This window comes from Larimichthys crocea, chromosome III (genome assembly GCF_000972845.2).
Source record: "Larimichthys crocea isolate SSNF chromosome III, L_crocea_2.0, whole genome shotgun sequence".
NCBI lineage: Eukaryota > Metazoa > Chordata > Actinopteri > Sciaenidae > Larimichthys > Larimichthys crocea.
The window spans coordinates 38014246-38029701 of NC_040013.1; the positions used below are offsets into that span (position 1 = coordinate 38014246).

The following is a 15456-nucleotide window of genomic DNA, read 5'->3' on the forward strand; positions in this document are numbered from 1 at the left end:
GCGCAGGGCCTGTGCGTGTAAGTGTAGTTGTGTGTGTATATGTATGTGTGTTTGTCGCTCTGTGAGTGTTTATGTATGTGTGTGTGTGTGTGTGCCCGAGTGTATGCACAGCAATGTCACTGGGCTGTGTAATTGAAATGGAAATGAGCCAATCAGCGACTGCAGTGGTGTGCCACCTTACCCTGCATTCACTTCACTGTTCCAGCTCTCCTAAACTCACTCTCTCCATTTGTGACTCTGTGTTTGCGTGTGCGAGAGTCTCTCTGTATCTCTGTGTGTGTTTGTGCTGACAATACTTGGCCCTTCAGTTTCTGCCCTGAGGGCCCGAGGAGGTGGTGTGAAAATGTAATCAGTTGGTAATAAAGATTATCTCCCTCTCTTTCATTCAGTCTCACTCACTAACACACACACACACACACACACACATATGCACCCACGCTCTGTGTCCAGCTGATTTCCCTGGCTTTGTGCTATGACCCACAGCTCACTGGGACAGCTGTGGCATAACAAAGACATGTAATTATCACCATTTGATAATTAGCCTACCATCCAACTTTGCTCCTTAATTACCTATTTTACTGGTAGAAGGCCTCCACTGCCACTATCTGCTACTCCATTCTCACAATAGCGGAAAAGATTTTGCTCATGATGTTGCCAGTATTGTGTCGTAAAATAGGGAGTGATTGTGGTGGTTAGGAAGAGTGTGCGAGCGTGTGTGTGTGTGTGTGTGTGTGTGTGGTATTGAGGGACTAGTGAGGGCAACTCAGTGCCAACTCCATCTGGAGTTGTACCAGCTTTCAGCTCTCATCTTAGGAACATTAATAGAGAGAAACATGTAAGTTAACGCTGTAAGGGTTGTGGAGTGTGCCAACAAAATGATTGGACTTTTTTAGTGTTTAATTATAAAATATACTAATTAAAACACCTATTAAATTTTAAAACGCCATTGTATACTGATCAATCAAATTAGCATTTATTCAATTTGCTAATGTGCCTGCCTCTTACAATTCATTTGCCTCCAGCTTTAACATTAAAGCCTATGTTTTATGATAACTTTAACTCAGAGACAACAACACCTCTGATTGGCTGGCTGTCACATGTTGCACACTGATGGCATCGTCTTTGTACACAATAACAGGTGGGCTCACTGTGTCAGAGCTCGACAGTATTTACAATACAACATTTATTTAATATTTAAAGGCAAAATACCATTTTTAATGGAAAATGTAATGATATTAACGCAATGTTAATTGGTTATCATTAAATACTGAGACCTGTAATTATCCTAGGAGCACACGCTCATATAGCTGACACACAGATGCACAAAACAGCCAATTATGATGCAGCTTTGATTTACATTTTCTTTTGTACCCATCGGATTTAGTCGATCCTGCAGCATCTTTGCAATTACTCTCTTCAGTTAACCCTTATGTTGCAGTACTGTTTCTTCTGCCTATATTTCACTCTTTGAGAATCTACCAGAGCACAGCCCTTGATACTTGATTTACATCCCGCTGGTTCATCCTCTTGGTCCATGTGTGTCCTATACAGAGGCTGAATAACACATATGTCCATTCCGTGGTGGAGAACGGTTTCCCTCTCTCTGCTGAAAAGCGGGGACTGTTTATAGAACAGCAGCAGCCGATTAAAGCTGCCATGGCTATAAACAAGACGCTGGCTGCATCTAAAACTCCCACATTAGTCCCTTGATAACAGGGTTTTTAGAAGGACAATAAACACAGCTTTCTACAAAACACAAGTTTTCCGGGAGACATCGTGACGATAATCCTGCACTGAATATACTTGCAGAAACATTCACAGCTTTGGCTGCATGCATAGTCATGTCATGCCTATGCAGTTTTAGCAGAATCTGCTTTAATGATTAATGCATGGTTGAATGACTCCTGCAAAGACCTGGATTCACTGGGAGCCTGGTAAATACTATCTGCATCGTTCAGTCTTCCTGCCTTTTTTTTTTTTTTTTTTTTTGTATTACCTCAGCCTCTTTTTGGAACCAGGTCCATTCTTTCTCCCACCCTGTCTGTTTCTCACCCTCACTCTCTTTCTCACTCAGTGCCATTAGCAGCTTCTGGCTGTCTCACTGCTGTTTCTTTGCCAATGTGCCAGGGAGCTCACTGAACTGATAACACAAACGTAATGTATGTGCGTGGGAGTGTATGCAAGTGGAGATGCACACTGGGTGTGCATTTGCTGTGTGTGTGTGTTTGTGTGTTACATGTTACAAATGCCTGTCCTGTCCCTTTTTTTATGTGCTCACTCATCCAAACATCCTCTGCTTCATTTGCAGTCAGGGCCACGAGCCACTATTCTGACTGCTGAGGCAGGGAGAGAAGGGCAGCTGAAACATCACACACACACACGCACAGACGTGCACAAACGTGCTCTCTCTCTCTCTCTCTCTCTCACACACACACACACACACTCACACTCACACACTCACACAGAATACAGTACACACACAAGCTGGGGTGAGCGGATGGGTGGATGTGACCATTAAGTTGACATTTTAAAGCAGTGAGGGAGATGCATGGCTCTTTTTGGACCTCTGCAGACATGCTTTAAATGAGATGTTTCAGATGAGCTACTCCATGCCTTGGTTGTAAACACCCTCACATTGATATTTACCCTACATGGGTAAACACAAGAAAGGCAACATTTCATGCTAGCTCATGCTCACATACACACCAATGCACATAAATAAATGTTCAGAGGAGAGAACCAACAGGCACACATGATCACATAAATGAGAAATGGCGGTGCTTCAATTTGTCCCTCGACAGTTACATTAATCATTCGATTATACGAGCATGAATTCAGTGACAACTGAAGGCACCAAAACCAGATTTCTTTTTAACTCAAATTACTATTTAAGCTCCGAAACAACTGGCTTGCTTTGTGATTGTAATTCTGTGTAGTTTGTCTAGACATACTGCATATTGACACAAACACAGTCAGGCGGGATAAGCATTTTCAGTGCATATACAGCGATTTGATCTTAGAAAATCCATTTTCAGAGTCAGAACACAAGCATCATATTGAAATAATGAGCAGAGCTGTAGTCTTGAATAAAGAGAAAGTAAATAAGTGGGTGGAAAGAGAGTGATGGGGGGCAGGAAAGGAGGATGAGAAAGAGACAGAGGAGAAGTACTGACATTTTTTTAAATACTACTTTAATCAGCATGTAAGATGTTTGAGACGTTTAGTGCTATTCAGTGAAAAACAATATTTTTTTCTTACTCATATTTCTAGACCAAATGAATGCATTAGAAAATAGACTTTGCTCTTTTGAAGGTCTTGAAAGAGCTGAATAGTTGTTTGTGGTACAAAATCAAAAGATACAATGACACACAATTTTCAAGTTTGCCTTAAGAGACTTTAAAATCGGTACAGCATGCAGCACCCTCTGTCCTTGACCTTCAATTTGATGAAGAAAAACTCCTCAAAACACCCATTAAATGTGGTAGAAAATGGAAGAAACCTCAGAAAGAGAAACAGGGGAGGTCTGTCTTGATGGCATATGTACAGAACAGACAAACTGAAATGAAAGTAAATGACAGTATAGGCAATCAGGATTACAAAATTATAGACTGTAAACATATATGAAGAATATAGATCTGGGAGAATGTTGAGCAACTATGAGCAACCACTTGTGACGTCAAATAGACCTGAGCCACACGACCTTCACTACCACTGAATGAGGACAGACTGCACAAACACACAAGGAGAGAGAAGGAGGTCACTGTGTTGAGTGTGTGTACAGCTTCAGTATGTTAATCCTGAGGCTCTAGAGTCCTCGGGATAAAACAGTTTTAGCCTGTTATACGCTCTGCCCCTTGTGCGTTCTGGGGCTTGAGGAGCCCTTCTTATAGACAGCAGTGGTGGTTTTCAATTAAAAGTTTTGTCAGAACTCTTGTCAGGCTGTGCTCCTACAACGTTAAAGACTGGGTCTCAATTATAAACTCAAACCACCTGGCTTATGGGTGAAATGAGTCAGTGGCAACAGTTGTTTGCGTGTACTTCAGGTGTATGTGCTAAACTGAGGGCAACCCCAGTAAGTTCACAGGGGGTAAGGGTTTTCCCTATGATGCCCCTGTGACCTCAGGGTTAGGGACATACCATCCTAGACCCAGCCAGAAACTCACGACGCAGGAATTGCGCTTTCATCTTGGCAGCTGTCATTTGTGTTGATTGTGTGTTAATTCCACAGGTGAGAGACATATTTTGTAGGCAGCAGAGAAGAAAAGTGTGTGTGTGTGTGTGTGTGTGTGTGTGTGTGTGTGTGTGTGTGTGTGTGTGTGTGTGGATGCAAGCTTGTGACACTGTGTGGCCTTTTGATGAATCTGCCTGTATGTATTGAAGCCCCCTGACCCTTTGTGGCCTGTTCTAGATCACTGCAGTTGTAAAGATGCCTCACTGCACAGCCCTCAGAGACAGTCCGGCTCTGTATTTTTCCCATCATGACATTTACTGTCTGGACCATCCTGTATCCCCGTGATCATTTCTACTCTGCACTGCTCTCGAGGTCATCTGTCTGTGTATTTTATTTCATTTTTTTGTAAAAAAAATGAAATAAAAGTGTGTTTTTTTTTTTTTAAGCTTAGTTTCCCCGGCATGGATATTTCAGTTTGCTATCATTCGGAAGGCAGATGTGTGTATGTGTGAGTAAATATCTGTGGCAATGATAGATTTATAGATAAACCCACCCACCCAAATTTATTAAAGCCAGAAGATGAGTCCTGGTGCTTGTAAATTTCCGCACAACATTGAAAGAGTGCAGAGAGATCAAACCAGTATTCTCTGCATAAATGTTGAATTCAAAGAAACCTTTACCCCTAATAACTAAAGTGATGTTGATTCATCCACATGCAGATCTGTTAATAATATACTTCAATAACTTTTGAAGTCCATGTACTTCAACTGGTCAGTACTTGTGCTTTATATAAATATCAAAAAGTTAACCTTTTCCTATCTCTCTTCTGTTTTATCGCAGGTTCCATAGTGGGGACTACCACATCGACGTGTGCATAAACGACTACCTGGATGTCTACTGTCCTCACTACGAAGACACAGTGCCTGAGGAGCGGACGGAACGCTATGTCCTCTACATGGTTAACTACGATGGCTACAGCACGTGCGACCACACCGCGAAGGGTTTCAAACGCTGGGAGTGCAACAGGCCGCACTCCCCGAACGGACCGCTCAAGTTTTCAGAGAAGTTCCAGCTCTTCACTCCCTTCTCCTTGGGCTTTGAGTTCAGACCGGGCAGAGAATACTACTACATCTGTGAGTAACGTTTACTTTGTGCCCAACATACATACAGACGGGTGACGAAACAAAAAGAAAAAAACAAAAAACAGAGGTTGAGTAAGGTGTTGAGGCACCATGAACGGACGGAGCTGCGTGGCATAGAAGAAGCAGCTCAGATATTCCCTCATTTGGTTTTGATGATGGAGAAACACAACACACCGAAATCTCCTATAGGTTTCTGTAATCTGGTGACGGCAAAGGTAGTGGCATATGATTCATACTAGTTTTCTACTCATTAATTCAGGACAATGATGTTCCATCATGAGATGTCTCAGAATAGGATTGTATTGATTTGCAGTGACCCAGTCTATGCAGGAAATGTTTTCTTCTCATTTATTTGGGCTTTTTCTTTAATTCACCACCCGTCTGTAGACACGAGAAAGCAGTAACATATCACTGAGCTGTAGTGAGAGTGATGACACAATTGCAGATAATCTCAATGTTGTATGATATGTTTCCTAAAGCTCAACAAAAAACCCATATGCATTTGCAGGGGGGAAAAAAATGACCTAACCTGACATGAATTACAAACCTAGCTGGCCTTTTCCTGACCTAATGTTTTTCTTTTAGTACAGTAGAGCAAGAAAGAGGGAGACTTACATACACACACATAATATATCCCTCAACCATGTTTTCATAACTTCAGCACAGAGCTTTGAGAGTGGCATTACCATGATCCAAGCAGACGCTTTCATGCTCTGCTTTCAGCCAAGCTTTTCACACTGTTCTCATCACTCATAGAAAAACTCTTCCCTAAAATGGCAATGGAATTCATGGGGGAGTTAAATTGAGACAGTTTGAAAGTTACAGCTCACAACCCCCCCGCTACACAATACTGTACCGCTCACAAAGGAGTGCCCTCCTCTCTGCATTATGTTATGTTCCCATTCAGCTCATGTTAGTTGTTAAGTTGTCTGCTATATGGTATAGAGACCGAGTTCATCTGAAGTTGAAGCCCCTGGGAAATCAGGTTTTATCAAAGCAAGGTGATAGAGTGGAATTGAGTTGAGTTTGTCCTCCCACCACAGACTATTTCGCACATGGGAGACGGAGGAGTCACTGACAGTAGGCGCAGTCACCGTTGCACACTCCAAACACATTTGTCACAGGGATACGCTGATCTTTACAAAAGAGGAAGTACGGTTTTGTTCTCATATGGGGGGCATTAGTGCAATATCATGCAGTCTAATGCAATATTGCTTCAGCTGTCGGAGGAAAAGTTGAAAGATCTGTGCTCTTTGTGGGCTAAACCTGTATAAATTCCTTCTCAGCGAGGGGGTGTCAGTTTTGACAGTTAACACCTTCCTGCTAAATGCTGCTGGTTATAGCATACTTATATATGTTTATCTGCACAATTTGGCCTGTGGTGTTAATGCAGCTCTAGGTGGCTGTCAAACCCCTGTGTGTTTGTGTTTTCTCCTTCTCTCTGAGACAGGGATTAAAGAGTCAGGAGTGCAGCTGAGGCGAGCTCTATACAATGAAATCTGTTTTCTAAATTGGCACCTTTTTATGAGGCAGTTAACCCGACAGCCAGCCAAGACTTTTGTCCTTTATCCATCTCACATGTATCCATGTTTGCTGTTGTTTCTGTGGTGAATAGGTGTTTTCTCTCTCAAGCTTGTCTGCAAAACAAATAGCCTGAAATCCTTTCCAAAGGCCTTTCAACATTCAGGTGTTTGGTCATTTGTCTGTTTAAAAAGTAACCAGATTTTCCTTTGCTTTTATAGCCAATTTGCATTGACAGTCATGCTAAATGAGACGAGGGAAAAATGGCAGTCTCCGAAGTTGGGAGCGTAGATGGGGGTTAGCAAAGGGTTATACAATTCATCCACTCCCTCAAGTCTCTATTTCTAACATTTTTTTTTTTCCATTTCTGTTGAGAGATGCTTGTCCTAAGGGCTGGATTAAATTACACTGCGACCGACAGGGCTTCCATGGAACACATCCATTCTGCTGTAGCACGCCATATTGGTTTAGTGGCCCGCGGCTTCATTGGCTATTGAATGATTCTAGTGTATAGCCTCTCTGGCTACTGTGGCGGATATTAAAGTCATCTACCATGAAGTCATCTGACATGTGATTTCCCACTGCCATTGTGTCCAGCCTGTATGTCCACGAGTAGCAAGGGAGATGGCAGCTGATGGATTGGACAGAATCTGTCCAGTGGACAGAATGTAGAACTGAAGTAAGAAGATTGAAAGAGGTAGTTACATTACTTTACTTGCCAATTCATCTGCAACATCTGTTCCTACTGCTACCATCATCATCATCAACCATTAGAGTCTTCCTTATCCCCTGGCAGTAGAAACATACAAGACCTTTCAGGTTACATTGGGTTACATCAGTTTTACTCTCCTTTAATCTTTAGAATTTAGTCATAAATACAACTTTCTAACTGAGGAATGCATAAACAGGCTGTAAAATTAAATCACAACTGGGAATTTTTCAAAAGTTTATAACCTAATTACTGTGATTTTCTCAGGGATTACATTTGGTTTAACATTCTATTATTATAAATATTCAGGAGTTAAAAAAAAAACATTGGCTCAGACTTGATTATATCTAGTCTTTAATCTCTAATCTTTTTTAAAAGAGCCAATCTAAACACAACAGTGCATCAGGAGCAAATCTGTTTCGTTCCAAATGCAACCGTTTGTGGCCATTTGAACTGGAGTTCACTTTTCTAGTTTTACTTCCTTTGTGTATGGTTTGCTTACACGCACAGTGAATTTACTCAATGACATCAAACTAGACCCAAGTGCCGGTCAAGTTTATCTTTTAGTTTGTTGTCTCAATAAAACAATAACTCACTTCAACAGCAAAACATTTCATAACATGACTTGATGACATAAATCTGGTAAAAACAGAGCACTATGGTCATTTGAGTCCAATTTCCTGTAACCTCTTATATTTGCTCATGTTGTGGCTCTGGTTTGGTCAACTATGTGGCACAATGTCCAGCACATGCTAAAATATATAAAGAATATGATATTTGAAGTCATGTGTTACTGCTTCCTTCCATAGTATAAGATATGCAGGTTAGTTGGTCACTCTAAGTTGCCATAGGTGTGAATGTGAGCATAAATGATTGTTTGTCTATGTGATGTCTAGCTCATGTCAACCCTGCAAACGATAAGCATTTATAGGTAATGGTTGGATTATATTTGAAGTACTGTGTCCTAAAGTGGTGAGGTTGTGATAGCAGAAGGCAAATAGCCTCTTTAAGAAAAAGATTCATTTTATCAAACATTTGTCATAGTGAAGTACTCTTTAGCCTTTGAGTCTTTCAGCATTATCAGGATAAATGTTTGTGTCATTTCCAGATGAGTTAACTAATATTTAGATAATGTCCGGTGTGGAGACAGATAACCTCTCAGTTTCCCAGATATTGGGTTACCCCAGTCAGAGCTTATGATATACAGCCAGACCCAAGATAGAAAATGGTGCCTGTGTCCTGGAACAATAAGCCTGACAGGATTGCATGCATGTTATTTCTGTAGAAAAGATAGTGTTGGGCAGGTAGGTTGTTGTTTTAACAACCTTTAGTACAGTCCTTTTCTCTTGGTCTGCCATAAAGAACTGAAATTCTTCCTGTTGGAACCTTTTCAGTGGTATGGTGCCTGTAGTTTGTCAGTGTCTGATAACACTACACCTGCTTAATGAAGTGAAAGCATTGCTTAGCTCTTTTTAACGATAAGCATAATGTTATGTGACCAGGTTGATTCCCGAGAAGTGGATGCCTACTGATCTATGAAACAGTTATTTAACTAGGATTGTTATTATGATAGCAGTTTGCCAGCTACCTTGTGATGATATCCACTCTCATTATTTCTGCCAATGGGAATGAAGCTTGTTGTCAAATTCCAAGTCATCTATGTATGCTGCTGTGCATCCATGAGTAAACATTGATTCAGCTCTTGGCTCGGGCTCTATATATTTAAAGATGCTATGCAGTATCAGTTGTTCCAACATTTTGTGGTCTATTTTTAAATTGAGACATCAACAGTTGACTTTGTTCTGTGTGTGTCACTACATGGATACACTGCATGTTCACATGATTGTTAACATTAATGGTTGTGATGCAACTTGAGTAAAACAGTAGAGTCAACATGATTGTTCATGATGTCTCCTATATGAACTTACATCATCACCAGAACTAAGACTTGAACTTGTTCAATGAGGCTTATATAAATTTAACTGAAATGAGAATATTTTAAGTTTAAAGTTCATCCCAGAAGTCATATATGGCCTTGTCTGCTCTGGTGCACAACGTGATTTTACCCAGTTTTTCCACAGGGATCATTAAATGTTCATCTTATCATCTACGGTGTGTAGAAATGTTTAAGTACCCAAGGCCAAAAGTCTAAATAATGAATCCCAAACTGTTTAAATTTTTGAGTAACGTATTCATTTTTATTGATATGGTCTGTTATAGCAATTTTATTTTAATGTCTACAATTTTATAAATTGTAGACATCACAACACACACAGTGCCCACAACTAGCTTTAACATAGCAAGTTTAGTTTTACTGTATAAGATATGGCAATATCTGTAGCTAAGCACAAAGTCATTGGTCAGACTTTGCCCTTGTAGCCCATTTACCTACATTGTGTGAATGTGTAGTGTAGCGTAGCTAACAGAGAAAATCTTATGCATCGTTACCTAGTGAAGTCGGCCATACTGCATACCTGCACTAAACAGAAACGTTGATGTGCCCTGAGGCAGAGGTTGCTATCCATGAGCACATGAGGCAGAGGTTAGCAATAGTAAGTGTAAATGGGCTCATGTACTTCAGACATAACACTCATGAAATGACTGATTTCTTTGGTTTTATAGCACTGCTGTAGAAGTCTCAATTAAGATAGAATATATATCCGCAATCAATATTTCACTAATTTATCTCCAGTATTCATTTAGAATAAACACTATTTTACTACACACAGAACAGCACATATACTACACACAAATATACACATACACTGTATCAGAATATTAATCATTTCCTCATCTCTAATAACTTTCTGTAGCCAAATGACCTGAGGGAATAGGGTATGAAAAATCTGCCCTCAGTGACGTGATTGATTAGCTTTCTTGTTTGTAGATGAAAATTAAGCTGTCAAATGATATTCCAGCCGAGAAAATTCCCGTTAATGGTGTTTTCGCCCTATGAGTTCGATGCGGGTCGAGGGTTGATTTGTTGCATCTCTGATAAAATTAGAGAAAGGAGACAGGATTCTGCTGTCATCTGCTTCAACAACAGAAACAGCTTAATCAACGCTAGCAGGACGGAGGGAATTTACTCAAATGGAGGTCATAATTCTTCATTTTTTTCTTAGTGTCAGCCTCTCTGTCTGAGGAAGGTAATTGAAGACAAGATGAGTCGGTCAGTACTCTGATCTTTTGGTAGACAACACGCCGTGTTTTCTCCACAGGTCAACACAAGACAGAAATAATTCACAGAGGAATGCATTAAATATATAAAAATTACCAGGCTCAGGGAGATTCCACATATGCAAGCAATTCAGCAAAATGCAGCATTAGCAGTGAGTGTAACTCCCTCGAAAGTGTCAGCCTCTGTGACAGACAGACAGACAGACAGACAGACAGACATGAGGGATAAGGGGACAGTTAGATCACTTCTCAGGTCAGAGTTCACAGTGCATTCGTGGTTTAAGTGAAACCCATCTCGCAGAATGCTGATGCAAGCACGTTTTTCTAATATGGACACAATCCACAATCTCATATCTGAGTGATTTTAATCTGAAAAGGGCAGGAATCCAATATCAGTGGCAGCTTGCTTGCAAGAGATGAGTGAGCTGAGTTATGGTTTTTTTTAGGCGTGCAAGATTTGTGGCAAATAGGAAACCGCTTGGTGTGATCACGCAGTGGCAGATTGTCGAGAGAAAACATGTCATTTTCTTGCAGTCTGACATGTTCACCTACTGTAGGTGGACTGGTAGTGCTTCTCACAGAAAAACAAAATCAGTAACACCATTTGCAGCTCACTTGTGGTTATTTTATAGATATTTCTGGGTTTGACACAGGAAGCTATGACGGTAACACAGACCTTATGAGAGTACGTGACTAACACCAAATGAACGCTTGCTAAATGGCCAACAAAACCCAGAGGGTATGCGATTACTCTACAGGTTACAAAATGAAAAACAGTCACTCTGCACATGCCCAAAGGCCAATATCCAAAATGAAGAAGACTAGAATTGATCATAACTTTCAAGCCAACACAAGATCTCATAAGGTCTCCTTATTTACTGGATTGCTACATGTACACAAAGCTCAAACACATTCTCCAAGACATGGACTAAAACGGCCTTCTGATTGATCATAAATCCTGTGATGCACCATGCTCCTTTAAGCTGCTCTTGAAAGGAAGAAAGAGTAGACATTGTAGAGCAGGCAGCAGGAGAAGCAGCAGGAAAATGGCATTAATGGACAAATGAAATAGAGGCAGGGGATGGTGTATGCAGTCTGTATTTTGTGAGAGCCATGGGAGGTCCGCTAATAATGATAAAGAGCCGGTGCTGTTCCATTTGTGGTACAAGGAGGGAACCTGCATATGGACACCATCATAACTCAGCCCCTTTTCATTCATCCACATGAAAAATCAGCCCTGTCATCAGCATTCAGAAATGATCCGACAACATGGAGTAATGTGACAGAGAGCTGCACACATGGATTCACATGCACTCGTGTACAATATGCATACACACATACATGAGCAGACATTCAGAAAAGCCACACAGATGTCTGGAATGCATTATTATAATCCTGATAGATGGATAGACATTCCACCACTACTGTCTCCCCTGGTTACTACATCATTTCTTGTCTCCCCTTTTAATCTCGTCTCCCTCTTTGGGCAGCACTGCCTGCAATAACTAACCCTCTTCCGCGTCTCTTAATTTGCACCAGATACCTGTCAGCTGTGTGTTTTTTGCCCTCCAGATTGCATGTCACAGACAGTGACGGAGCAGGGGGTAAACCCAAGTTAACTTTACTGCTTTGAAATGAGGACGAGAGTTTAAATGACTGTATAAATCAGTGAGAGGAAGTTTACCTACCTCTGTCTGTTCAGTGCAATCTACTGATGACACACCCGGTTGGTGCCGATGTCATTCGGTACGAAGTTGTTTTTGATCAGCTACATCATTAACAACATACCTTCTCCACCCGTGGTTCACTTGCTGCTGTGGAAACAGAATAGTGGAAAACTGCAGCTGGTCCTCAAAATGTGTTCAGAGACTTTTTCTGTGCTACAGGCAGGTTATTAATTAAAAGAAAAAGTTAAAACATCATCCTACTTTTTTTTTTTGCCGAAAAAATACTAATATCGATCCAAATATCAAATTCTGTTATCTGGAAACCTTACACTTTATTTTGAAATCTCTTGAAATCCATCACCCATCTGAATATGTTCATCAAACACATAATATAAAATGGTGTCAAATCAATCTGTTGAGTCTACTGCCTCCTGAGAAGATCCAGTAACATAAGAATAAAGTGTTAAAGGTCTAGCCGAAACAAGCTCATTTCAGTTTCAGGAGTCCCCTTTCAAAAATAAACTGAAAACAGTCCACCAGTGAGCCAGCCCATTGGCTAGACATGGCTAATAATAGACCATGAGCTAAGTCATGCCACACTTGTTGACAGCCCAGAGAAAGGCAAGGCGAGAGAGAAAAGTCTCTAATCAAGTTATTTGAGTTTGACCGGCAATAAAGTAGTCATCACTTTGTCTGATGGAAAAACAGAAAGGTTTGCAAAAAAAAAAAAAAAAAAGCCAAAGGATGGGAGGAAAAGTGCGACGGGCAAGGGCTATGATCCAGAGGGCTTGAGGTTCCTCTCAGCCTAATATGATTCATGCATAAAAGCAGTCTTCTGGAGCTGATTATGATTCACTATCCCATAGACAAGGACATTTCATCCTTGCCCATTAACTCATTAACACATATTATTAACCCAGTGCATTAGTCATTATCTTTAATTGGTCACTGTTCATGTATTTCTTTTTTTTCTATTCTTCCTCTATTATAATACACACATTTATGCACGCACACACACACACACACACACACACCCTCACACAGTTTTTCTCGTTTGTTCAGTGGGTGGATACTCAGGCCATAACAATATTATTATGATTCTATGGGATACACTAAGTGCAGTAATGAAACATTATTATGTACAGTGATTTATTATTCTGGGGCTGCTTTAAAAAGCTGAACTCACCCTTAGATTAATAAATCACCACTTTTATTGTCGTTTGAGTATGAAGACATGAATGAATTGATGAAACTCAAGGGTTTTCAGGCTTTCAATCACTTGCTTTTCATTTTCAAGAAGACAGAGTAATTTGATGGATAATCATTATGTGATCTTTCGCAAAATTATGTGCTTTTGTACATTGACATAACAGCAAAGGGAAATAATTGTATCCTTGTACGAGGAAACTAGTACTATACAATGTTTAATTAGGCTTATTTTAATTATAGCGTTCTCTCACTCTCCTCTTCATTGCTCGTGACCTCATCACCTCGGCACAAGTGGCATGAGGAATGACTTTGGTTCACTTTTGGCAGAGGGTGAAAGATGCAAGGAAAGAGCAAAAGGGCAGCTATCACTGGGGGGCACAGGGGGAGTTTATGTTCCCTTGGCTGCCTGAATCCAAGTCCTTCTCTTTCATTGCTGCTCCCAGCTCCCCCTTTCCCTCCTATTGTGCGTTTACTGTAGTAGCATCTGGTTAATGGGACCCTTCTGTGGATAGTCTCTTCCATCTTCATACAAGCACACATACAGAACAGATTTCTATGTGCGGGTCTGTATTTTATTATAATATTTCTTAGTTGCTTTGGAATTGGTTGAATGTTAAGGACATTTCAAAATTCTGAGTGTCTCTCTACACATGCACATTATTTTATTGCATGTGAGTTTGCACTGTACGTGTGTGTTATTGTAGGCATTTAAAAATAATTTTAGACAATGCAGCAGTTAAGACTACCAATTGGAGTAACTGAAGGACATCCGTTAATATATTCCTGTAGTAGTTTCTGTACGTGGACAAAAGGAAATGTATTATGGCTACCCTTGGTTTAATGGAGATGTGGGTAGAGAAGATTGCACAAAAGTTCTAGAGAGTAAATCTGTGTTTGTGTCTATGTGTGTCCACATCGATTTATGTAAACTCAGACTCCTGGCCTCCTGGACTTAAACTCTGACTAGGTTTGCATGAATCAAAGATGAGCCTAGCAGCAGTTTTTTTTTTTTTTTTTTCAGAGACCTGGCAGAATTAGCTAGCCTGGAATGCTCATTGCTGGACACAACATTACAGGGCATTCTGTTTAACCTGTCCCATCTTAACAAATAAGCAGGGATCAAGGATTAGACCACCATTATTGGAGCCAGCTGGAGACCTGACGCAGACTAAAGGCATGCTGACATGATGCCACTAATGTTACATGTCCACACAACGACAAACAAGTCTATGCACGGCTTAGATTTTTAAACTTTGCGGAAAAATGCAGTTTTATATAAAATGTTAACAGCTTGTTGTCACAGTATGTTTAGATTTGTGGATGTTTGGGATATATAGTGCATTTACTACAAACAAGCTGTCAATAGGGGGAACTTGAAATATTTGCGCTATAAATTGCCGACTAATCTGCATTACTGCATTAAACCTTGTGACTGTGTTGGTACGTATGCCCTCATTTTGGCAATGTTCCATGAGAAGACCCCAGATGACACCCGATTTAATGTTAAAAAAGGAAACAGACATGCCTCTTATAGCAGTTTGATTGACTCACTCTGCAGTATTCTTTTACAGCTGGGGCCATTATGCCTACTAAATGATGGAAAGAAATCAATATCATGCCATGATATTATCTACTGTTTTTAGTCAACATAAACTTTGGTTTTAGCTTCTTACCACTCCAGACACATGGTTTTATGTGCTCATGTCTGGAATGTACCATTGACTTTTTCATTGAAAGACAAACGAAATGTGTTTTCCAGATAACATTACAGTTGCAATAAAGCTTGGCTTGGGCTGTGATTGAAACAATACCGCGCCTAAGCCACACTGAGCCCACCTGTTTGTTCTTCCGTAATTGGAT

At 40.5% G+C, this 15456-nt stretch overlaps 1 protein-coding gene across 2 annotated transcripts in view; it reads left to right on the top strand.

Annotated features, from left to right (window-relative positions):
* Positions 1–15456, top strand: part of efna5b (ephrin-A5b) — a 90934-nt gene that overhangs the window by 66867 nt on the left and 8611 nt on the right. For both annotated transcript variants that reach the window (XM_010733528.3, XM_019266013.2), the window contains exon 2: positions 5012–5304. In XM_010733528.3, the coding sequence (XP_010731830.2) occupies positions 5012–5304 (293 nt within the window). The remainder of the gene's footprint in view (positions 1–5011; positions 5305–15456) is intronic.